We start from the raw sequence: 26754 nt of genomic DNA, 5'->3' as shown, positions 1-26754 counted from the left end.
ACCCTCCTATGCTGTTGGTGGGAATGCAAGCTGGTTCAAACACTCTGGAAAACAGCATGGAGGTTCCTCAAAAAGTTGAAAATAGAGCTACCCTATGACCCAGCAATTGCACTACTGGGTATTTACCCCAAAGATACAAATGTAGTGATCCGAATGGGCAGTTACACTGAATGTTTATAGCAGCAATGTCCACAATAGCCAAACTATGGAAAAAACCTTGATGTCCATCAACAGATTAATGGATAAAGAAAAGGTGGTGTATATATACAATGGAATACTATGCAGCCTTCAAAAGAAATGAAATCTTGCCATTTGTGACGATGTGGATGGAACTAGAGGGTATTATGCTTAGAGAAATAAGTCAATCAGAGAAAGACAACTATCATATGATCTCCCTGATATGAGGACGTTGAGAGGCAACATGGGGGGTTTGGGGGTAGGAAAAGAATAAATGAAACAAGACAGGATCAGGAGGGAGACAAACCATAAGAGACTCTTAATCTCACAAAACAAAATGAGGGTTCCCCGGGGGGGGAGGGAGAGGGTGGTGAGGTTATGGACATTGGGGAAGGAATGTGCTATGAAGTAAACCTGGTGATTCAGAGACTGTACCCCTGGGGCTAAAACTACATTATATGTTAATAAAAAAGTAAAAAAATTAAAAATAAACATGTTAAAGGGCTGAAAATACACAGAATGTGTTCTCTAATCACAACTGAATTAAATAAATCAATTACAATGATTCATCTAGAAAATTCCTTAGTACTTGGCTAGAAACAATACATTTCTATATCTCTCTTGGATTACAGAAAATTTCACTAAAACAATCTGAAAATATTTTGGATGCAAAAATATTAACACAACATACTAAAATTTGTGAAATGCAGCCTAAAGCCATGCTTAGAGGAAACTTCATAACATTAATGTTTATATCAGAAATAAGTATGTAAAATTAATCATTTAGATGTTCAGTTTTAAACAGTAGGAATATAGAAGGAAATTACAACTGAAGTATGCAGATAAGTGTGAATTCAGACAAATATGAGTGCATATATATATAAACCAATGAAATAGAAGACAAACATGAAAAATTAAAGAAAAAGTTGGTTCTTTGAAATGACTCACAAAATTGTTTAACTCTTAGCAAGACCGATAAGTAAAAAGATATATCATATATTATTTATCTTTCTCTGACTTATTTCGCTTTGCATAATGTCCTTTAGGACCATCTATGTTGTCAGAAATGTCAGGATTTCTTTCTTTTTCATGGCTTAATAATAATACATTATTTACATATAAATACACATATTATATTATATATAATGTGCATGTATTATATATATGACTACATATATATGGTATATATGTATACATAAAGTATAATGTATAGATATTATATACATATTATATATAATGTATGTATACATACATGTTATACACACACACACACACACATATAATAATCTCTTTACCCATTCATCCACTGATGGCTGTTTTCATATATTGGCTATTATGACTAATGCTGTGATAAACATGGTAGTGCAATATCTTTCAATGTCCTGTTTTCATTTCCTTTGGATATATGGTCAGAAGTAGAATTTCTGGATCATATGGTAGTTCTATTTTTAATTTTTTGAGGAACCTCCATATTGTTTTCCATAGTTGCCAAACCAGTTTACAGAGAATGTGTCCAAATAAAAATGACTTACAAGACCAATGGGATAATATGGAGCATTTTAAATTCTCATGCATTGCTATTGAGAGACTAAATCCAATTTGGGAACTTGTTTTGCGATTTCTTATAGTGCTAAGACCTATTCTATAATTAATTTAGTACTTTTACTCCAAGCCATATACTCAAGAGAAATGAATGCTGTCTTCAAAAAGACTTGTAGAAGAGTATTCATAATGTCTTTATTCATAGTAGCCCTAAATTGGAAAGGACATAAATGTCCTTCAGTGAGAGAATGGAAAATGGTGATATACATAGATAATGACCTACTACAGAACAATACAAAAGAATTGATCATTGGTTCATGTGACAGCATGGATAACTCTAACGAATCTGAGGAAAAATAAATTCAGACATGTGCTGTGGTCTATTTAAATGAATTTTAGGGGCACCTGGGTGGCTCAGTGGATTAAAGATAAATGAATTTCAAGAGGTGGCAAAAGTAAATTGCAATGACAGAAATTAAAGTAGTTCTTTAGTTGTTTTCTCTTGGTGTGGGCTATTGACTGGGTGGGGGCACAAGGACACTTGTGATGAGGTGGGAATGTTCTATGGTTTGGGCAGTGGTTACATGGATGTTTACATATGTAGAAAATCATCAACTTATAATTAAAATTTGTGCATTGTACAGTGTATAAATCATATCTCATTAAGAAAAGACCAGGTTAAAAAGGACAAAAAGCGAGGCCAATTGTAGAAAAATTCTTTCTGATGCCCAAGCTTGGCCTTTTTGACATATGTAATTCAGGACTTTGTAAATTTTGCAATGTTAGGGCACTCACGGCAAATATACCTTTGAGGACTTGTACAAAGGACTGCATAGGCTCCTGAGAATGGTGATAGTGTGCTACCATATTCAGTGAAATGGTAATTAGGGTATGTTTCTGCTGAAATTTCTAATTTCCAAATATGAATAAATAAATGTCCTCTGGGAATCTGTTGTGATTAAAGTTCATGCTCCCTTTTTTTGGTACTCCTCTAATGAATCTTGAATATTCCAGAGGTTTGTCCTTTTGGACCCTGTGTGTCCTCATGAGGGATGGTAAAGAACTCTGTGGTAAATATATCATCAGGGCACTTGAATATAATCTCATTTATGACTTCAATGATCTTCACCTACTCTGAAAGGTGGGAAGCAACTAGTTGATAAGAAAGTGACTAGCAACATGGTCCAAAGGAAAGTAACGTTTGTTGTTTCTACTTCCTGACTCTCTTCTGTTTTGGATGCACAACCCACCAGATTTGATGTTTGTGATGGACTGTGTCATTGTATCCCATAGAATGGATATAAATTTGTTCAGGAATTTTAAATGGTTACATCAGCATATTCTTGTGCATATTTACAGCAGTTTCTATTGTCTTGGTCTAGGATTTATCATTCCAATTGCTATAGGGGAAAACTATGACTGTTAATCTTCCAGAGTTTAGAAATCTCTGTCTTCCATGAAAAAAATTAGCCATAATAATTTCCTATTAATTTAAGAGTTAGGCATTCATTGATTTCTTTAAAAGTTCCAAAAAAAGTACATCTCACCCTTCCATTAGCTTTGAAGAGAGATCCTGGTTTGTTGGAAGAAAAAAGCAGCACGTTGTCAAAGAAGCTGTTTCCTGTGAGCTGCTTCTTGGTGAGTACTTTGCCATGGGAATAACTTGCAAACTAATAAGTCAAATATTTAAAGCAGAGACTAGTAATGTTTAAGTTTGTATTGTGGATCATTCATAGTTAATGTAATAGCTTTAACTAAGTCAAAGAATTAAGTAAAATAAATTTAATTATGGTGACTTACTAGAGCACTGATTTCCAACATATGCCTGAATCCTTTCCCAAAGATTACATGACAATTCATTTGGCTTCTAGCTAGGCACTGGCATTTTTTAAAAAACAAATGTGCCTTGGATACCTGGGTGGCCCAGTTGGTTAAGTGTCTGCCTTCAGCTCAGTCGTGATCCCAAGGTGCGGGATTGATCCCCACATTGGCCTCCGTGCTCAGCAGGGATTCTTCTTCTCTCTCTGTGCCCCCATGCTCTCTCTCAAATAAATAAATCTTTAAAGAAAGAAAAAAACGGATGTTCCTATAGTGATTGCAATGGGAATATATTTATAATTCCACCACACTGAAATCTTCCAGTGTAACAAAAATATTCCCAGAAAACAACGTTGAAAGGTAATACGACTAATAGCAGAAGGAAGATCATCTGCTCTCCCAGGTGTGTAGAGTGAGAGAGAAACTGATGCATATTTAAATGTTTTCTCATTGATTCTGAACAACCAAGTCACGCAACCATCTCTCGCTCCCATTTTTAGACATGGTTTCTTTAAACCCAAGGACTGGGTAGTTATGAGATACTGTGATAAACTAGATATCCTGCTCAGTCTTAAAGTTTTGGGTAAAGAACTCAGGATTAACCAACTTCAGGAAAATAACTGGTTTGGAACATGCTAATCGGAAAATGGCTCCCTCCCCCCACTTTCTTTTTCCACAGGGCTAAAGTCAGTGCTCTGGAGGGCTTTATACATTGCATATGCTACCTGAAGAATAGAAATTAACATTGTGACCCCATAAAAATATTCTCGGGGCGCCTGGGTGGCTCAGTGGATTAAGCCGCTGCCTTCGGCTCAGGTCATGATCCCAGGGTCCTGGGATCAAGCCCCGCATCGGGCTCTCTGCTCCGCGGGGAGCCTGCTTCCTCCTCTCTCTCTGCCTGCCTTTCTGCCTACTTGTGATCTCTCTCTGTCAAATAAATAAATAAAATCTTTTAAAAAAAATATTCTCTGTGGGATGACAGCCTTCACTCTTATCTGTTGTTTTTATATATTATTTGAAAATAATTTTTATTTTACAGTGTTTACCTTGTGGACTATTACTCAAATATTTTATTTTCTAGAAAAGTTAAGTTGCACATTAAAAATTATTTTCAAAAATAAACAATAAACCTTCAATTTTTACAATTTAATAATTGACAAATTTCAAAATAATTTATAACATTTAAATTATATAAAGTGAGTCCTCATTCAGAATTGTAGCTGCAAGTAGTATTTATTGCTTTTTAATAGTGGCCATCAGTTCAATTTTTACTCTTTGGTGGTGGCATTTTCTGTTTGACAGACCCAGCAGAGTTGATGATAAAGAAATGGAAATCACTATGGAGGTGAGGAATGAGACAGCAATCCAAGAATTCATTCTGGAAGGGTTTCCTGCCATCCAGGACCTAGGGAATGTCTTCTTCCTGATCCATCTGCTGGCATACCTGGCCTCTATCACAGGAAATGTGGTGATCATCATCATCACTTGGGTTGACCATCGCCTCCAGACACCAATGTATATTTTACTGAGCACGTTCTCCTTTTCTGAATGTTGTTTTATCACATCAGTTATTCCTAAACTTCTGTCCATCTTTCTTTTGGGAAGGCAAACAATTTCCTTTACTGCTTGTCTCATACAAGCCTTTTCTTTTTTATTTTTTGGGTCAGTAATTTTCTTCCTCATGGCAGTGATGTCTCTGGATCGGTATGTGGCCATTTGCAAGCCTCTGCATTACCCGACCATCATGAACCTGAAGATTTGCTTCCTCCTGGTCACTGCCTGCTTCGCTTTGGCCTTCCCTCTCATCACTGGGCTGGTAGTGAAGGTTTTCCAGTTATCCTTCTGTGGCCCCCATGTGATCCCCCACTTTCTCTGTGACCTTGGCCCCCTAATTCATCTCTCCTGCTCTGACACCAGCTCCACTGAAATGTTGGCTTTTGTCCTCACTTCCTTTATCCTGTTGACATCCCTTATCATAACCATCATTGCATACAGCAACATAGTAGTCACAGTCCTGCGACTCCCATCAGCCAAGGAGAAACAGAAAGCTTTCTCCACTTGTTCCTCTCACCTTGTAGTCCTCTCTCTGATGTACAGCAGCTGTGTGTTTATATATGTGAAACCAAAGCAAACGAACAGGCTGGACTCCAGCAGGGAGGCTGCCCTTGTGAACACGGTGGTGACCCCGCTGCTGAACCCTGTCATCTACACTCTACGGAACAAGCAGGTCCACCAGGCTCTGAGGGATGCTCTATCGAGATTGAGGTTACAGAAACAGAACTTTGGAGGGTAAGTGGATCTTCTTGGTCTTCTAGTTCAATTTCTTAAAATTGCGGAAATATTTTCTATTGAATTCTACATATGGTGTTCCAGCTTATGCTAATTTTCATCTGGCTGGTACAATCTTACTTTGCAACACAATACTTTTCACTATTTGAAAATTCCTCTGAGTTCTCTATATCATGCTGAAGAATATCTTCCTTGATTTTCTACTCAGTGGTCTTTCATGAATTTAATTCACACAACATTTATGGAGAGCCCAGTATACATAAATCACATAATACAAAGTCTTTAAGAATAAAAAACTTGTCAATCAGATAATAATAATTACTCTTCATGGTACATGCTTATGCTTGAGTTTTCTGATACTAAGAAAGGATAGAAACCATAACCATTTTATGTATTCAGGGTTTGAAATTTTAGAAGAAAATTGTTCTGAAATTATATAAAATCATAATATTATAGCCTAATGAAAATTAATGGTATTTCATTAATTGGATCTTTTATGTAAATGAACAAACAGTAAGCTGGTTCTCTCTTTGGGTCTATTGGTTTTTAGACGTGTAAATAGCTCAGTGTAACTCCAGGTGGTTAGGATGTATCTAATATTATCAACAAAATTGTCTTTAACTCTTTCTTAAAATAGAAATAAAATGCAAAACTTTAAAAAGTTTTAAAAAGATTTTGTTTATTTGAGAGAGAGAGAGACAGACATAGTGAGAGAGAGCATGAGTCGGGAGGAGAGGGAGAAGCATGTTCTCTGCTAAGCAGGGTTCCCGATGCGGGACATTGATCCCAGCATGCTGGGATCATGACCTGAGCTGAGGGCAGATGCTTAGCTGACTGAGCCACACATCCCAGAACTTTATAATTTGTTCAGTTTTTTCCCCTGTAATTGATGTTGCCAAGCCTTGACCCCAATAGGTTGCTGAAAGGTAGGTGACCCCACTACCAAATTTTCTCCCTACATGGAAGAGATGTTTTCTCCTAATGTGACTTTGGGAGTGGGAGCTGCCGCTGTCTGATGGTTAAGCTACATTATGTTTGACCCTGTATGCAGCAAAAGCTAACAAATCTCCTAATTAGGAAAGTTTAAAAGAAAAATGAGTGCAATTGATAGTTTTAAAAAATGGATTACATTGGGTCAGTTATTGTGTTTGTAGGTTCATGGAGGAAGTGGTTCCCACCTGAAGACAACTGGCCATAATGGGAAGTAGTTCCTGTCACATCCCACATGGCACATGCATGCTATGTATCAGACATATATTCCTTCCTGCTTGATCTGAGAATTACTTATATTCAAGGCATAATCTGATTTGAAGAATTTTAGAGTGTCAAAAAATATTGCCTGATTTAGATTTTTATTTTATTTATTTATTTATTTATTTATTTTGGCATGGGAATGGTTTGATAAAGTGTCTTGGGGGTTATGATCTTCCAAGGACAGCTGTGTTTTTGTTCCTTCTTTCTCCAAAGAAGTAATTTCTGAGCCTAATCTAAAAGCAGGAGTTCCCGGGTTTTCTGCTTTCTGTGCATTAGATGAAATACCACCTCTGCCAATTTTCACAGCCTGGCCTCATGAACCAGACTAGTGTAGGAGATGAACCTCCTCTATCAGTCCAGTGAAATTCTGCATACTTCTTGAACCTTTGTGCTCATCCAAACCACTATCTTTGTTTCTGGTATGCCCCAGGAGACTAAAGTATGCCAAACCCTGTTAGTCCCTGTGACAGGTAGGATAGAAACTAGTCTTTCTAGCAGAAGCTAGCAAAGTAGGGAATACTAGATGCGTGGTCCAATTCCTTCTCTCTCCAGTGAGCAGCTGAGAGAGTGAATCCCCTACTCACTGTTCCCTAAGTTGGGTAGAGGCCCTGTGGCAAATGGCTGCACTCTCATTCAGACCACACTCTTTAAAACTGTTGCTTTACTGTCTGTCATCCCCAAAGGCCTAATGAAACCTGGGGGCCGTTGGATCTCAGAGATAGGCAGGTTAGTTGGAGACTTGGTTCTGTCTCTGGAGCAAGCCAGGGGAGAAGGAGCTATAGAAAGTGGCCACTGACTTTTTCAGACTCCTAGGAGAGTAGTGACTTCCTGTCTGTCAGCTCCCAGATGCAGGCTAGTTAGAAGCCAGACCGTCAAGGTAGCAGCTGGTCACGTTGAGACTTTACATGTATAGTCTAATCCCTTCTACGGAGAAACTGAGAGCTGGCCATTTTTGCCTGCTTGCTCTATGTTGACCCAGGGGGAAGAGCTGAGGAAAGTTTTTAGATGCTGCATTAATACCGGTCTCTGATTTTAGACTATGATGGGCCTCTCAGCTCCTAGAAACAGGCAAGTTAGGAGCCAATCCTTTGGTTGTCAGCCCTATAAGTTGAGGCCCTAGATGTGTGGTGTAAGCCCTTTCCTCTTCTGGGAAAAGCTGGGGGTTAGGGGTTCTCACCTAATTGTAAGGTGCTATGTGGGGTGGAGTTTATGGTGAGTGTGTCTCATCTTTTCCCACCTATTTTGATGTGACTCTTTTCTCAGTTGCCTGGTATTGTGGGAGTATCTCAGCTAGTTTCTGAATATCTTTCAGAGGGAATTTATCTGTGAGTAGCTGTTTATTCAGGGTGTCTGTTGGAAGAGGGGGAAGAGTCAGAGGTCTTCTATCCTGTTATCTTTCTGGTGTCCCATTTCTAGTTTTTAGCTGTTACAAATAAAACATCTCTAAACATTCATGTATAGGCGTTTGTATGAATATAAGATTTCACTTTCCTGTGGCAAATGTCTAAGAACACAACGGCTGGGTTGTATGGTAATCACACATTTAATTTTACAAGAATCTGACAAACTGTTTTCCAGAGTGATTATACCATTTTACATTCCGATTAGCAATGCATGAGTGACCCAGTGTCTTTGCATTTTCATGAGCCTTTAGCATTACTATTTTCATTTCACTACAATTAGAAATTAAATATCCATTTTTTGAAAAATCAGGGAATGTACTACTTTTTTTTTAAAATTTAAAAAAAAATTTTTTTTTAATAAACATATAATGTATTTTTAACTCCAGGGGTACAGGTCTGTGAATCGCCAGGTTTACACACTTCACAGCACTCACGATAGCATATACCCTCCCCAATGTCCATATGAAACACCATCACTCAAACCTCCCAAACTACCCTTTTCTTCTTTAATTGAAATTTTTATTGAAAGAACTGTAGATTCACATGGAGTTATAAGAAATAGGAAGATCGGTGTACATTGCTCATTTTCCTGCAATGATAACATTTTGCAAAATTATAGTTTAATGTCACAATCAGGATATTGACTAATGCAATCCACCAATCATTTTCAGATTTCTCCAATATTACTTATACTCATGTGTGTGTGTGTGTGTGTGTGTGTTTACCTCTTGTACAATTTTATCACATTGTCTTGGTTCATGTATCTACCATCACAGTCAAGATACTGGACATTGCCAACACCCCAAGGATCCCTCCCATTGCATTTTAAAAGCTACACTTACTTTACCCTCCCACCTCTAAGCAATGTCTTCAGTTTCCTTCTTTTCTTTCATTTTAAAATAAGCTCTGTGCTTAATGTGGGGCTTGATCTCACTACCTGGAGATCAAGTGCCACATGCTCTACCAACTGAGCTAGCCAGGCATCTCACATCCTCAGTTTCTAAAATGTTCTCATTGTAAAACTGTTATACAAATGGAATCATATGATATGTAACCTTTTGAATCTTTTTTTTAAAACTCTTCACGATTCCCTTGAGGTTCATCTAAACTATTGCACATGCCAATATTGCATTCCTTTTTATTGCTGAATAGTAGGCAATGGTGTGGATGGTATGATATTTTTATTCACCTTTTGAAGGACATATGGGCTAATTTCAGTTGAGGCTTATACCAGTAAAGCTGCCATGAACATTCATGTTTGTGTACAGGTTTTTGTGTGAACACAGTTTTTCATTTCTTTGGGATAAACACTCAAAGGTGCAATTGCTGGGTTGTATGGTAGTTGTATATTTAGTTTTGTAAGAAACTGTCAAATAGTTTTTGAGAGTGCTTGTACCAGTTTATATTCCCACGAGCAGTATATAGGTGGATGAGTTTCTCTGCATCCTCAAAAATATTTGGTCTTATCACTATGTCTTCAGCCATTCTGTTAAGTGTGTACTAACATTTGTTTGTTGTTTTAATTTGCATTTCCCTGATTACTGATGATGTTGAATGTCTTTCACTTGCTTAAATGGCATTTGTATACCTTTTAGGTGAAGTGTCTGTTTATGTCCTTTGCCCATATTCCTATTGGTTTACTATTATTATTAATATTTTTACTCTTGAGTTTTAAAAGATCTTTATATATTCCAGATATATAAAGGAATATATAAAAGTTATATAAAAATTCTTTTGTCATGAATGTGGATTGCAAATATTTTTCCCCAGTGTGTAGCTTGTCTTTTTATCCTATTTTCATATACTTTCACAGAACAAAAGTTTTAAAATTTTGATGAAGTCTAATTTTGAATTTTTCTTTTATGGATCACACTTTTGGTGTCAAGTCTAAGAAGTCTTTGCCTAACCCTAGATCCTGCAGATTTCCTATTTTTTTCTAAAAATTGTTTGTGTTTTATGTTTGTCTGAGATCCATTTTGAGTTAGTTTTGTTGTTTGTTTTATTTTAAGTTGTCAGACTTAGATTGAGGTTTCCTTTTTCTTCTCTTCCTCTCTTTTTATTTTTGCATGTAAATGTCCAATTGTTTTATCACCATTCCTTTGGAGTTACTGCGAGTGGAAATGTATTTTTAATTTATGTTTCCACAAGTTTATAGTTAGTATATAAAAATGTGTTAGTATCTAAATGAATAAATAAATAAATAAATGTATTAGTATATAAAAATAAAAATGTTATTTTTTTGGGTGTTGATTTTGTAACCTATGACCTTACTGTAATGACTTATTAATTCTGGGACTACTTTTGTAGTTTGGGGCTTTCTAAATTTTTATATCATCTGCCAATAGGGATGGTTTTATGTCTTCCTTTCAAATCTACATGCATTTTATTTCTTTTTCTTGCCTTATTGCAGAGGCCAAACTTCCAGAGTTGTCTTTTTCTTTATCTTTTAGGGGAAACATTCAGTCTTTTGGCATTAAGTATGATGTTACCTCTAAGAAGTCTTACTTCTAAGTCTTTTACAGATACTCTTTATCAAGTTGAGGTAGTTCCCCTCTACTCCTAGCTTATTGAGATTTATTTTTGTTTTTAAAAAAAATTTTTTTTAGATCCTGGATATCAAACTTTTGGCTTTACTGTCATGTGCAAATATCTTCTCCCATTCCATGGGTTTCCTCTTTATTTTGTTGACTGTTTCCTTTGCTGTGCAGAAGGTTTTGATCTTGAAGTCCCAAAAGTTCATTTTTGCTTTCGTTTTCTTTGCCTTTGGAGACATATTTTGAAAGAAGTTGCTGTGGCTGATATCGAAGAGGTTACTGCCTATGTTCTCCTCTAGGATTCTGATGGATTCCTGTCTCACGTTGACGTCTTTTATCCATTTATCTTTGCGTACGGTGTAAGAGAATGGTCGAGTTTCATTCTTCTACATATCGCTGTCCAGTTTTTCCAGCACCATTTATTGAAGAGACTGTCTTTTTTCCACTGTGTATTTTTTCCTGCTTTGTCGAAGATTATTTGACCATAGCATTGAGGGTTCACCACTCTGTTCCACTGGTCTATGTGTCTGTTTTTATGCCAGTACCATGCTGTCTTGGTGATCACAGCTTTGTAGTAAAGCTTGAAATCAGGTAATGTGATGCCGCCAGTTTTATTTTTGTTTTTCAACATTCCCTTAGCAATTCGGGGTCCCTTCTGATTCCATACAAATTTTAAGATTATTTGGTCCAGCTCTTGAAAAATACTGGTGGAATTTTGACTGGAATGGCATTAAAAGTATAGATTGCTCTAGGCAGTATAGACGTTTTAACAATGTTTATTCTTCCAATCCTAGAGCGTGGAATGGTCTTCCATCTTTTTGTGTCTTCTTCAATATCTTTCATGAGTGTTCTGTAGTTCCTCGAGTACAGATCCTTTACCTCTTTCGTTAGGTTTATTCCCAGGTATCTTATGGTTCTTGGTGCCATAGTAAATGGAATCGATTCTCTAATTTCCCTTTCTGTATTTTCATTGTTGGTGTATAAGAAAGCCACTGATTTCTGTACATTGACTTTGTATCCTGCCACGTTACTGAATTGCTGTATGAGTTCTAGTAGTTTGTGGGTGGACTCTTTTGGGTTTTCCATATAAAGAATCATGATATCCAGGATCTATAAGAACTTCTCAAACTCAACACACACAAAACAGATAATCATTTCAAAAAATGGGCAGAAGATATGAACAGACACTTCTCCAATGAAGACATACAAATGACTATCAGACACATGAAAAAATGTTCATCATCACTAGCCATCAGGGAGATCAAATTAAAACCACATTGAGATACCACCTTATACCAGTGAGAATGGCCAAAATTAGCAAGACAGGAAACAACATGTGTTGGAGAGGATGTGGAGAAAGGGGAACCCTCTTACACTGTTGGTGGGAATGCAAGTTGGTGTAGCCACTTTGGAGAACAAGAATCTCCTCAAGAAATTAAAAATAGAGCTTCTGTATGACCCTGCAATTGCACTATTGGGTATTTAACCCAAAGATACAATGTTTATAGCAGCAATGGCGACGGTCGCCAATCTGTGGAAAGAACCAAGATACCCTTCAACAGATGAATGGATAAGGAAGATGTGGTCAATATACACGATGGAGTATTATGCCTCCATCAGAAAGGATGAATACCCAACTTTTGTAGCAACATGGACGGGACTGGAAGAGATTATGCTGAGTGAAATAAGTCAAGAAGAGAGAGTTGAGAATCATATGGTTTCACATATTTGTGGAGGATAACAAATAACATGGAGGACATAGGGAGATGGAAAGGAGGTGGGAGTTGAGGGAAATTGGAGTGGGAGGTGAACCATGAGAGACTATGGACTCTGAAAACAATATGAGGGATTTGAAGTTGCATGGGTTGGGAGGTTGGTGGAGCCAGGTTGTGGGTATTAAGGAGGGCATGTATTGCATGGAGCACTGGGTGTGGTGCAAAAACAATGAATTCTGTTATGCTCAAAAGAAATAAAAAAATAAAAAAAATTTTAAAGATTTTTTATTCATTTATTTGACAGAGAGGCATCACAAGTAGGCAGAGAGGCAGGCAGAGAGAGAGAGGAGGAAGCCGGCTCTCTGCTGAACAGACAGTCTGATGCGGGGCTTGATCCCAGAACCCTGGGATCATGACCTGAGCCAAAGACAGAGGCTTTAACCCACTGAGCCACCCAGGTGCCCCTTATTTTAATTTTTTATCATGAATGGGTAGGCAAGATAAAATCCCTGCTCAACTACTAGAAGAAGGTATCACTTTTGTGTTGTTATTTGGCTGGAGTAGTGTTGGTATTGACAAAAATTCTGTTATTAGGTCATTCTTCTCCCTGTTTTTTGGTGAGGGGAAACAGGCTCTCCTCCACCTTTGTTTTTGGAGCTATTTTTTAAAAATGGGGTTCTGAGTTGGAGCCTCCCACAGCAGCCTTTCTGGGGTATTTGAAGGGTGATAAGGGCCAGATGGCTCGACAGGCAAATTCTACCAAATATTTAAGGAAGAGTTAATACATATTCTTCTCAAAATATTCTACAAAAAAATAAGGAAAACATCTAAATTCATTCCATGAGGCCAATATTACCCTGATACCAAGACTAGACAAAGACTCCATTAAAAAAGAGAACTATAGGCCAATATCCTTTTTGAACATAGAGGTTAAAAATACTATATATCAGCTAACTAAACATAATAAAAAAAGTTCTCAGTAAAATACTGCAAACCCAATCCAATAGTACTTTAAAAGAAGCATTCACCATGATCATGTGGCAATTATTCCGGGGCTGCAAGAGTGGTTCAATATTCAAAAATCAATCAATGTGATTCACCAAATTAATAAAAGAAACGGTAAGAATTTTATGATCCTCTCAGTAGATGCAGGAAAAGCATTTGACAAAGTACAACATCCATTTGTGATGAAAAACTCTCAAGATGTTGGTTTAAAGGTAAATATACATCAGCATTATAAAGGTCATATATGAAAAACCAATTGATAATATCATCTTCAATGAGAAAAAATGACAGATTTTTCCTCTACGGGTAAGAGCAAGACAAGCATGTCCACTCTCACTACTGTTATTTAACATAGTACTGGAAGTCCTCAGCAATCAGACAACAAAAAGAAATAAAAGGCATCCATATTGACAAGAAAGCCAAACTTTCACTATTTGCAAGTGACATGATATTCTATACAGAAAACCCTAAAGACCCCACCCCAAAATTGCTAGAACTGATACACAAATTCAGTCAAGTCACAGAATACAAAATCAATGTACAGAAATCTGTGGCATTTCTACACAACAATAATAAGCAGCAGAAATAGATAGCAAGGAACCAATCCCATTTACAGCTTTGCCAAAAACAATAAGATACCTAGGTATAATCCTAACCAAAGTAGTGAAAGACTTGTACTCTGAAAACTACAAAACACTGATGGGGGCGTCTGGGTGGCTCAGTGGGTTAAAGCCTCTGCCTTCGGCTCAGGTCATGATCCCAGGGTCCTGGGATCGAGCCCCGCATCAGGCTCTCTGCTCAGTGGGGAGCCTGCTTCCCTTCTTCTCTCTGCCTGCCTCTCTGCCTACCTGTGATCTCTGTCAAATAAATAAATAAATAAAATCTTTTTTTAAAAAAACACTGATGAAAGAAATTGAAGAAGATACAAAGAAATGGAAAGTCATTCCATGCTCATGAATCAGAAGAACAAATATTCTTAAAATATCTATAATACCCAAAGCAATCTACATATTAAATGCAATCCCTATCAAAATACCAACAGCATTTTTTACAGAGCTAGAACAAATAATCCTAAAATTTGTATGGAAACACAAAAGAACACAAATGGTCAAAGCAATCATGAAAAAGAAAAGCAAAGCCAGAGCCATCAGAATTCTAAACTTTGAATCCTATTACAAAGCTGTAGTGATTAAAACGGTGTGGTACTGTCACAAAAGTAGAGACCTAGATGAAGGGAACAGAATAGAAAACCCAGAAATGAACCCACAGCTATATGGTCAATTAATCTTCAACAAAGCAGGAAAGAATATCCAAAGGGAAAAGACAGTCCCTTCAACAAAGGGTGTTGGGAAGATTGGGCAGCAACATGAAAAGAATGAAAGTGGACCACTTTATTTCACCATACACAAAAATAAATTCAAAAGGGTTGAAAAACCTGAGTATGAGACAAGAAAGCAACACAATCCCAGGAGAGCATAGGCAGTACCCCCTTAGACATTGACCATAGCAATTTCTTTCTAGATATGTCTCTGTACCAAGGGAAAAAAAAGCAAAAATAAACTATTAAAACCACAGCCAAAAAAAAAGAAAAAAAATAAATCCTAGGTATTGGTGAACCATGAAGGCAAGATGCAAGAAAGAGAAACTACAGGCCAAGGAAAATTTGAAGCAAATCTTGGCGCCAGCTCACCACTGCTTATGCTAGATGCAGTGTAGAGTTACTTCAGCCCATTTCTTTGACTGTCTACTTTGTAAGCCTTTCCATCAAACCATGTAGAGTCCCTCTCCTCCCACCTTCTCACCATGAACTTGGCATTGGGACTCATTCAGGTGTGATAGGTATTTCTGCACCATGAAGCTGGCACTGAATAAAATTAAAACCCCATGCAAATGAGCCTTTATCTGAGCATTAAAATGTACAGTCTCACATTGCTGTAACTTCTGTAACTCATTTACCATTATTCTTTATTTTCCCTCGCTTCAACTTAGAATATGACCATGAGGTCCCGGTTTGGCTTGAACTGAAAGCAGAGTGGTAGAAGGACAAATGTTATAAAAATGATTTTGTCTATTCATGGGAAGGTAAGACCCGTGTAAACACTTGTGAAAGTTTCTATAATATTTGTGTTGACCTTGATGTAACATCAATTCTGATGAGGGCAGATTCAGGCAGAACAAATTTCCGCTACCACATGCCTCAGGGTTGACTACAAACCTGGAGTTTATAAAGAAATTGGAGTTTAGTCCCCTTCTCTGGCTTTCAGTGGAAGCCAGACCACAGAATAGTAGCTCACTCCTGCCATAGAAGCCCAGCAGAGATACTGAGGAGAAGAAGAACTTCTTCAAGCCAGTGGTTGCTATGGACACAGATTCTCCACATCTTTTCCTTTTCTGCATCAGGAAAAAACCTGGGGATCCATTTCCCAGGTTCATTTAAAAAAAAGAGAGGGGCCTTCCTGGTTAGTGATGTTACAGAAACCACCTAGCATTCCTGTTTACTCCATTCAGAGGAAAAAAAAGTGTGCTTTCCTTTTTCAAAGAGATTGGGGATCACAAAGAAAATATTCTTCACGTACAATTATGCAATGAAAGAATTATAACCTTGGTGGAGGCATGAAGAATGAGTGACCAAGAAAGGTGGACTTCCTCAGTATCTTCCCAAAAAGTCTCATGAAAGCAAGATCTAATCCAGCTCTTTCAAATGTAAATATTTGTTCTTTCAACAACTATGCTCTGATGTCAGTGCGTACATCACATATAGAAAACTGTAGTCTGGACTTTTACCTCAAAACAGTAGCAACATTCCAGTTGGGTTTTTAGAAACCCTTGGGAAATTGACATATAATTTCCATGAAAAAACCTTGGCAGAGAGCAGTGTGGACCTCTGGGAGTCAGTGTCACCACGGACAATGGGAGATAAATATAAGGATTGTACCAATAACTTGTTCTCAACAGTGACCAATTAGCTGCCCCCAGAGACCAGCTGTGCTTTTACTTTCTGACCCTGTCTCTTCATCATCACAAAAATTTGGGGGCCTGCATTCTCTGCTCCCTGGTTGAGTCCATTATGTTTGGTGACCAAACAGTCTTCTGGGAAAAATATCATAGAGCTTCAGACTTATATATCAGCAGTTTCTCATTGATTCAGCAGAACAAGGTTGCTTCTCCACGTGGAAAGGTAAGGATGTGACAGAGGAGCATGGTGCAGTGCAAGGTGTCTTGGAGCAGGTGGGTCCATGACATGCAACACTGCAGCAGGACCCTTGTCTCAGCAGCACGTAGGGCTGCACATGAATGAAGCTCCCTGTTCTCCTTAACTGGTATACAAAGGTGGACAGCAATGTTTCTTGCTAGGTGGGCTTCTACCCACTGGGTGAGGTACAGCCAGATGACTCATCAGAACACTATGTCATCTGAGAGTCCGGATGTAGCTCAGGACTGGGGGCAGTGAAATGTGTTTGCTTAAATTTGTCTGTTCCTTTCTGGGGTTTCAGTGGTCCAGGCTGCCATGTAGCCTTGCTGTGCTATGAAACATTCAGTGCCATGGAAGCAGGACTTTGTCGTTCAGAGCACTGACAGCATGAGATGCTGTCAATACCATATCAATACTGTGTTTTAACTCCTGAGAGATGGGGCATCTTTGGAAAGTTAGTTGCCTTTGTGAACTTCAGTTTCACCCTCTGGAGAATGAAGATGATGGGATCTAACTGTTCATGTTCTTGTTAGAATAAGATAAAGCATGTAACTCACTTGGCATACGATTCCAGTGTTTCCTACGTGTTCCTCAAAGTCTAATTGTAATGTTATGATGGCTCCACTCTGGGACAACAGGCTGTGACAAGTTAGTTTCCTTCTCTTCTCCTTTCCCCTCAGCCTAGAGCAAGCTCTTGATTTCTTAGAAGACAACAGCTGCAAGAGGAGGAAGTACTGCCCCCCATGAGGTGATGCCTGTGGGTGTCTGGCCTTGGTGTCCTGGTGACTTGGTGGACTTACTGGGGTCAAGAGAAACGGGAGAGGCTCCTTCAGGCTGTGCCACTCAGTGGTGAGGAGTTTGATTTCATGAGCAGCCCTTCAGAGGGCTGGGCCCAGGGTGGGTTAGTGAGAGAGACACATCCCACATAGCTGACCTTTAACCTAGCATTGAGATGCTACAGCCAAACAGCATCATGAGAGAAGTTACTCATTGAGAGGACTTATGTAAGAATGAGTGCATGAGTGCCTCTAAGTGGATTAATGCTATGAATTGTTGTCATTCTCACCTCCCTCACAAGACAGCATGAATCCTGGAAGGGGCACAGGGATGGTAAATCCTAACTTTAAAATTATGTCATGTTGTTAGGCAGCCCCTAATGTCCTCTGGTCTCCAGTCTCTTCTCTAAAATACTTGTGCTAAACTAGATCCTCTCTAAGCCTCATGTCATTCCACAGACCAATAACTCATCAGTGATACTAAGTTTGGATAGAAAGAATTAAGATGAGTAATTCTGTTAGTGCAATCTTCACTTAAGGTTGAGAAATCATCAACGATAAATTTCATCCTGTTTAAAAATATTTTATCACCGTATTGTAAACAGCAGGGGCTCTGGATTTGGGCTAAGGTCCCAGCCATGTGACCTAAAATTTCTGGAGCTAAGGCTCAGTTTCTGCTTCTGTAGAAAAGGGGCTCATGATTATTGTTACAAGAAATAGAAATACTGAATATCAGTGACTAGCATAGAACCAAGCTTAAGTCCTCAATATACAATGATGATGACAACTTGTACCATAGAATGTGTTGCATTATTAAAGAGAATATTCAAAAGGAATATTATAACTAACATTACTATTATGATTACTTAGAAATTGATAGTATTATTAAAAACCATATAATGTTATATAACTATGAAAATATCAATGACTCTACCTACTTATGATATCCTATATAAGCATTACATTAACGATCATAACATTACAGTTAGACTTTGAGGAACATGTAGGAAACACTGGCATCAAATGCCAAGTGAGTTACATGCTTTATCTTATTCTAACAAGAACATGAACAGTTAGATCCCATCATCTTCATTCTCCAGAGGGTGAAAATGAAGTTCACAAAGGCAACTAACTTTCCAAAGATGCCACATCTCTCAGGAGTTAAAACACAGTATTGAAATGGTATTGAACTCAGGCCCTACTGACTCCAGAACCAACTAACTTAACTAAACCACTTTACTATCAGCCCTGCTACCCTTTTGAATAATCAAATAACTTAGTCATGCTCCTCTAAAACCTTTGTGCATGGTGATTTTAGGTTAAGACCAGCAGTGATCCTGTTATAGAATGAAATGTCCATGGAAATGGGGAATGGGACAACTGTCCAGGAATTCACCTTGGAGGGGTTTCCTGCCATCCAGCACCTGGGAAAGGTCCTCTTCCTGGTGCACCTGTTGGCGTACCTGGCATCCATTGCAGGCAATGCGGTCATAGTCACCATCACCTGCGCTGACTCCCGGCTCCATACACCAATGTACTTGTTCCTCAGCACTTTCTCCTTCTTGGAGTGTGGTGTCATAAGTGCTGTTATTCCCAAGTTACTGGTCATCTTTCTCTTAGGCAGGCAAGCCATTTCCTTTTATGCCTGTTTCATACAAGCCTTTATTACTGTATTTCTGGGAGCAACAGGTTTCCTTCTCATAGCGGTGATGTCTCTGGATCGGTATGTGGCCATTTGCAAGCCTCTACATTACCCGACCATCATGAACCTGAAGACTTGCTTCCTCGTGGTCACTGCCTGTTTTGCTTTGGCCTTCCCGCTCATCACTGGTCTTGCAGTGAAGGTTTCCCAGTTATCCTTCTGCGGCCCCCTTGTTATCCCCCACTTTTTCTGTGATCTTGGCCCCCTGATTCATCTCTCCTGCTCTGACACCAGCTCCACTGAAATGTTGGCTTTTGTCCTCACTTCCTTTATCCTGTTGACATCCCTTATCATAACCATCATTGCATACAGCAACATAGTCATCACAGTCCTGCGACTCCCATCAGCCAAGGAGAAACAGAAAGCTTTCTCCACCTGTTCCTCTCACCTCGTAGTTCTCTCTCTGATGTACAGCAGCTGTGTGTTTATATATGTGAAACCAAAGCAAATGAACAGGCTGGACTCCAACAGGGAGGCTGCCCTTGTGAACATGGTGGTGACCCCGCTGCTGAACCCTGTCATCTATACTCTGCGGAACAAGCAGGTCCACCAGGCTCTGAGGGGCACGATGTGCAGAATGAAAATATCAAAATAAAAAAAATCACCGGACCCTGGAGGGTCTGCTTCAGAGAAAACTGTGTCCTCATTCTGGCCAACATAGCATCTGCAGAGTTGTAGTGCAGGGCCTCTGACAGACCTCACTGAACTCTGCACATTCCTACCAAAATGGAAAACTGTTTCATCAAGGCTACATTTTACCTTGATGTGCATAACTATCGTCTCCCTAAATATTCTACATACTGATGACAACTGATTAAGTGAAAAATCCTTTACTGAATATAAATTTTTCCATCTGATATAAACCATATGCTAGAAATTTCCCAAATTTAGTAACTTATAGACTCTTTTCACTTCTCTCTACCTATGAACATGGCTGAACAGAATTAATAAATATTTCCCAAAAGGCATTTAGATACCTAAATGATAGAAAGTTGTACATTAGTTTCTGGAATGTATGAAATAATGGAAATAGTACCAGTGTTTGTGTCCACATTCCCTCCATGCCTACACCAAGAAATTAATGGTCATAGTACTCTTCACCTTCAAATATATATGGTTTTCATGGGGTGTGCTCATAAACGCTGATCTTGGCCCTAGCTTGGCTACATATGTATGCATCTATCCCTTGCAGGAGAGAAACAGAATTGTTCTCAGCCTTAGAGCATTCTCTAAGGAGAAGGAATGACCATAGCAGCCCATGTCTGAGCAATGCTCCTATTTCTTAATTTTTTTTCTAGCTCCAGCCTCTCAGATACATAATGCATACTTATGATTGGTTCCTATCCTAAAGCTATTACCACAGATGTTTGTGTATATCAGTGGAAGGGAGCCCTTATGTGTATTTCTATAATTTCTTACAGAGTTTTGAGTTGAAAGAATCTAAGTTATTTGCTTATCTTCTTCACTTTACTAATGAAAATAAAACATCTCTCCTGGTTGACTTGTGTTATTAGAGTTATTTTGTGTTTGATAACATATTTGAAAACCAATATTCCATGATCTCAATCCTTAAACTTTGTATACTCTTTGCACCTATTTTCTAGCTAGAATGCGTCTTTTCTTTTTTTTTTCCCCAGAAGGAACATCTCTAAAAAGATTGACAACATAAGAAACAATAGTCACTGTCAAGGATGTGGAAAAAGGGAAACACTCTTATGCTGTTGGTGGGAATGCAAACTGGTGCAACCACTCTGTTGAACAGTATATGGGTTCCTAAAAAGTTAAAAATAGAACTACTCTACAATCCAGCAATTGCACTACTAGGCATTTAACCAAAGAATACAAAAGTAGTAATTCGAAGGGATACCTATACCCCGATGTTATAGCAACATTATCAAGAATAGCCAAATTATGGAAAGAGCCATGAATGACGTTCATGAACTAATGAATAAATAAAGAAGATGTGGCATATATACACACATACATACACACAATGGACTAATACTCAGCCACAAAGAGAATGAAATCTTGCCATTTGCACCAATGAGGATAGAGCTAGAGTGTGTTATGCTAAGCATAATAAGTCAGAGAAAGACAAATACCATATGATTTCATTCATATGGATTCTAAGAAATAAAGTAAATAGGAATGGGGGACAAAAAAGAGATGGGTGAACCAAAAAACAGACTGTTAACTCTAGAGAACAAACTGATGTCTACTAGAAGGAAGAAGGAAGATGGGGGTTGGGTAAAATAGGTGATGGGGATATAGGAAGACACTTGTCGTGATGAGCACAAGGTGTTGTATGTAAGTGTTGAATCAGTAAATTGTACACCTGAAGCTAAATTATGGCATAGGTTAACTGACCAGATATAAATAAAAACTTAATAAAATATAAAACATAAAAAGATGAGCACATTTTGAAAAAAGATTTGTTTATCTGAGATAGAGAGAGAGAGAGAGAGAAACAAGCATGTGAGCGCAGGGGGATGGTGTGTTACAGAGGGAGGGGGAAGGAGAATCCTGAAGCAAACTCCCCACTGAGCATGGAGCCTAACAAGGGCCTCAAACCCAGGACCCTGTGATCATGACCTGGGCTGATTATCAGGAGTCAGTTGCTTAACTGACTGAGCCACCTGGACACACCCACAATTTTTTATTTTGCTTACTTTTAACCCATACCCTAGGTTAGATAATCTCAATTACATTTTATAAAACACATTCTACACCATGGTTAGATCCTATTGGCCTTGATGACCCTATCTTCAAAGTTCAGATTTCATCTTATTGACAATGAGGAAGTATCAAACATGCCCTAAGAGTCACAGATGATTGGCTGTACACATTGTATCAAAAAGAGTTGGGAAAAGCCAAGATCAGAGTAAGGAAGTGGCTATAGACAGTGTTACAGGAATTGGAAGAAAGAGAATGATGGCTTAGGGAAGTAGCAGTGGGAATGGAATGCAAATGGGCCAGAGTAGACTCTGAATCACTTGCACTGGACAAGCTCTGTGTTGCCTTCAACTATCTGTTCAACTTCCCAAAACACTCAAGTCATCTTTTCCATAAAATATGGAGATTGAGCCAGGTAATCTCTAGGGTCCCCTTGAAAATACTCAAGGATACAGCAGCAAGATGCTGCAGGAACTTGGAAATAATGTTCCGTCCTGAGAGATGAACAACTGAAGAATGTATGGAAGTGGTTGAGGTTCAGTAATGTAGGAATAAATCAAGAAATTGTGGTCAAACTACTGAAAAGAGTGAGCCTCCCAAGGTTTTTAGTCATGATTGGACAATAATTTATTATACTTAAACTAATAATGCACTTCATATTACCTTGAGATAGACTAAAAAGTGAATTGACCAATAGAAAAATGAAGACCAGAAATCCAAAACTGAGTCTTAAATCCAGGCTCATTTTTACTAGCCATAGATGGTACTCAGTTTAGGAAAAACCCTAATTAATGTGGAGACTAATGCATTACAATGAGATGCTATAAAACGTTTAATTGAGACAAATTCCCTAAACTAATTCTATGTTGAAGAGATTTGCAATCATAAATTTCAAATCACTTCTCTGGCACATGATTGACATAAAAAAAGCTATAGATACTTAATGTATACCACTTGCTGTGTTTGAGATAAGCATACACACTTGAAACCATCATCATTATCAATGCCATTAACCTATCTATCACCTCCAAAAATTTCTTCCTGGACCCTTTATTGCTGATTTTTTATGCTTACATGGTAGGTAAAAACATTTCATTTATGATATATCCGCTTAACAAATTTTTAAGTATGCAATAAAATATTGTTAATCAGAGACACTATGTTATACAGATTTGAAGGCCAAATAAATATTCCATCATATTCTTATGTTCATTCATTTAGTATGTTTTTCTTCACCTTTTGCCAAGATGACTGCTAGTTTCATTTGCTTGCTCTCTGGGGTAACTTAGACCTTCATACCTGAGAGGTCTGAGCTTCTAGTTACTGTGTCCTTAACAGATCATGGCCATGGCTGCTGTTAATTTCCAAAGTTGTTACCATGGAAACAGTAAGAAGTACCATGGTGAATCCTGGTAATTTCTGATGAGGGAGCAAAAGGCAAGCTGAGGACAGCACAGGCTGACACCCTGGACTTCCCCCACCCCCACCCCAGGTAGGATATTATTCTAAGTAAAATAAGCCAAACATGGTAAGACAAATGCTGCATGATCTCATTTATATGTGGAATCTAATCAAACACATAGAAGCAGAGAGTGGAATGGTGGTTGTCAGGGGTTGGGAGGAAGGGGAAATAGGAAGGTATTGATCAAATTTCAGTTATGCATAATTAATGAGTTCTGGAGATCTGTATATCATATGGCCTACGGTTTACAATGTTTTATTGCCTATTTAAAATTTTGCTAATACAGTGAATAAATTAAGTGCTTTTACCTACCTTGTTAGGGCAAAAAATCAACAACAAATATTACAGGAAGAAATAGAGGTGATAGATAGGTTAATGGCAATGATAATGATGATGGCTTCAAGGCTATATACTTAAATTCAAATATTTAAGTTGTATGCACTAATTATGTATATGTCAATCATACTTCATTGAAGTATTTTAAAATCATGTACCTTTAACATACAATTAACTTAGGGGATTTGTCTCAATAAACATTTTAAAGTACTAGAATCTAGTACATTAATCTCCACATTAGGGTATGTCCCCCACTGGGTACCATCTAGGGCTGGCAACTATCATCTGGATTTATAGACTCAGTTTTAGATTTCTGGTCTTCATTTTTCTATTGGTCAGTTCACACAACCAGCATAGTCTACATCAAGGTAATATAATTGCATTTAATTAGTTACGTATAATAAATTATCTAATGGTAACTAAAATGTTTCAAGGTTCACATTCTTTTCAGTAGTTTGACCACAATTCCTTGATTTATTCCAACATTACTGAACCTCAACCACTTCCATACACCCTTCAGTTGTTCAACTCTCAGGGCGGAACATTATTTCCATGTTCCTGCAGCATCTTGCTGATGGGTCCATAAGTACTTTCAAGGGGATCCTTGAGATTATCTGGCTCAATCTCCATATTTTATGGAGAAGGTGACTTGTGTGTTCTTGGAAGTTGACCAGTTAGTTGAAGGCAACACAAAGCTTGTCCAGTGCAAGTGATTCAGAGTCTACTGTGGTCCCTTTGTGTTCCATTCCCACTGCAACATCCCTAAGCCATTCTTCCTTCCAATTCCTGTAACAGGGTCTGTGGCCACTTTCCTAATCTGATCTTGTTTTTTCCAAATTTGTTAATACAATGTGTACAGCTAATCATCTATTATCTTTTAGGTCATGTTGATACTTATTCAATGTCAGTTGGATGGAATCTGGACTTTATAATAGGACGATGAAGACAAGTAGGATCTAATTACATTTCATAAAATGTATTTGAGACTACCTAACCTCAGGTTTTGGCTAGAAGCAAAGTAAAAATTTGTGTTAAACATTTTTAAAAATTTCTTCAGTGATTATTTATATTCCAGTTAGTTAACATACAATGTAATATTATTTTCAGGTGTACGATTTAGTGACTCTGCACTTACAGACAACACCCTGTGCTCATCGCAGTAAGTGACTCTTAATCTCCATCACCTATTTCACGTACCCCCAACATCCCCTCTGGTAACCATCAGTTTGGTCCCTATAGTCAAGACTCTGGGTTTTGGTTTGCCTTTCTCTTTTCTGCTATGATCATTTGTTTTGTTTCTAAATTCTACATATTAGTGAAATTACATGGTATATTCTCTGACTTATTTGGTATAGTATAGTACTTTCTAGCTTTCTCCATGTCATTGCAAATGGCATGATTTCATTCTTTTTATAGCTGATTAAATTTCCTTTGTTTATAAGTTGCAAGCCTTCTTTATGCATTCATCAGGCAATGTACATTTGGCTCTTTCCATAACTTGGTTGTTGTAGGTGATGCTGCTATAAACATCAGGGTGCATGTGTCTTCAAATTACTATTTTGTATTCTTTGTAATTACCCCTAGTTGTGTAATTGATGGATGGTAGCTGGATGGTAGGGTAGATGCTTTGGTTTGCACCCCACCAACAGTGTAAGACAATTCCATTCTCTCCACATCTTCCCCAATGCCATGTGTTTCCTCTGTTGTTAATCTTTCTTTTTTAAACTAACATCTTGTTTGTTTTTTATTCAATTTTTTATTTTGATTCAATTTAGTTAACATATATTATATTATTAGTTTCAGGGGTAGAATTTAGTGATTCATCAGCTGCATATAACACTCATTTTATATTAGTTATATCAAGTGCCCTCTTCATTGTTTATCACTCAATTACCTCATCCCCCTACCCACCAGCCCTCCAGCAACCTTCAGTTGTTTCCTATAGTTAAGAGTCTTTTGTGGTTGCCCTCCCTCTCTGTTTATATCTTATTTTATTTTTCCTTCCCTTTCCTTATGTTCATCTGTTTTGTTTCTTAAATTCCACATATGAGTGAAACCATATGGTATTTATCTTTCTCTGACTTATTTCACTTAGCATAATAACCCTCTACTTCTATCCACATCATTGCAAATTGTAAGGTTTCATTTTTTTTAAAGAACCCCCCCCCCTTTTTAAAGATTTTATTTCTTTATTTGAGAGAGAAAGAGAGAGAACATGAGCTGAGGGCAGAAGCTAGCTCCCTGCTGATCAGGGGGCCCAATGTGGAGCTTGATGCGAGGACCCTGGGATCATGACCTGAGCCAAAACAGCCATTTAACTGAATGAGCCACCCAAGCACTTTCAAGATTCCTTTTCTGATGGCTGTGTAATATTCCATTGTGTGTGTGTGTGTGTGTGTGTGTGTGTGTGTGTGTGTGTGTGTGTGTATATATATATATATGCGCCACATCTTCTTTGTCCACTTATCTGTCGATGGACATCTGGGGTCTCTACGTATTTTGGCTATTGTGGACATTACTGCTGTAAGCATTTGGGTGCATGTGACACTTTGATTCACTGTTTTTGTATCCTTTGGATAAATACCTAGTAGTGTAATTGCTGGGTCATAGGGTAGTTCTATTTTCAACTTTTTGAGGAAACTCCATACTGTTTACCCTAGTGGCCGCACCAGTTTGCATTCCCACTAACAATGTCAGAGGGTTCCCCTTATTTCACACGCTCATTAACATCTGTCGTTTCCTGAGTTGTTCATTTTAGTCATTCTTAGTGGCGTGAGGTGATATCTCATTGTGGTTTTGATTTGTATTTCCCTGAAGCTGAGTGATGTGGAGCATTTTTTTTCATGCATCTGTTGGTCATTTAAATGTCTTCTTT

General features: G+C 38.0%; 2 protein-coding genes across 2 annotated transcripts; both read left to right on the top strand.

The window, feature by feature from the left end:
- The first annotated feature begins 4873 nt into the window (after window positions 1-4873).
- On the top strand, window positions 4874-5830 carry LOC123936331 (olfactory receptor 6C75-like). The gene has a single exon (XM_045996948.1). It carries the CDS (start codon window positions 4877-4879, stop codon window positions 5828-5830), a length of 954 nt encoding a protein of 317 aa, XP_045852904.1. The 5' UTR covers window positions 4874-4876.
- A 13216-nt stretch (window positions 5831-19046) lies between these two features.
- Window positions 19047-20003, top strand: LOC123936330 (olfactory receptor 49-like). Its single transcript, XM_045996947.1, has one exon. It carries the CDS (start codon window positions 19059-19061, stop codon window positions 20001-20003), a length of 945 nt encoding a protein of 314 aa, XP_045852903.1. The 5' UTR covers window positions 19047-19058.
- Window positions 20004-26754: the final 6751 nt, after the last annotated feature.

The sequence above is a fragment of the Meles meles genome, unplaced genomic scaffold, assembly GCF_922984935.1.
Source record: "Meles meles unplaced genomic scaffold, mMelMel3.1 paternal haplotype, whole genome shotgun sequence".
Taxonomy (NCBI): domain Eukaryota; kingdom Metazoa; phylum Chordata; class Mammalia; order Carnivora; family Mustelidae; genus Meles; species Meles meles.
This window is presented reverse-complemented; position numbering and strand designations above follow the sequence as displayed.

Bases quoted from the DNA above. Each gene is read 5' to 3' on its own strand.
- LOC123936331 (XM_045996948.1), top strand. From the start codon at position 4,877: ATGGAGGTGAGGAATGAGACAGCAATCCAAGAATTCATTCTGGAAGGG.
- LOC123936330 (XM_045996947.1), top strand. From the start codon at position 19,059: ATGTCCATGGAAATGGGGAATGGGACAACTGTCCAGGAATTCACCTTG.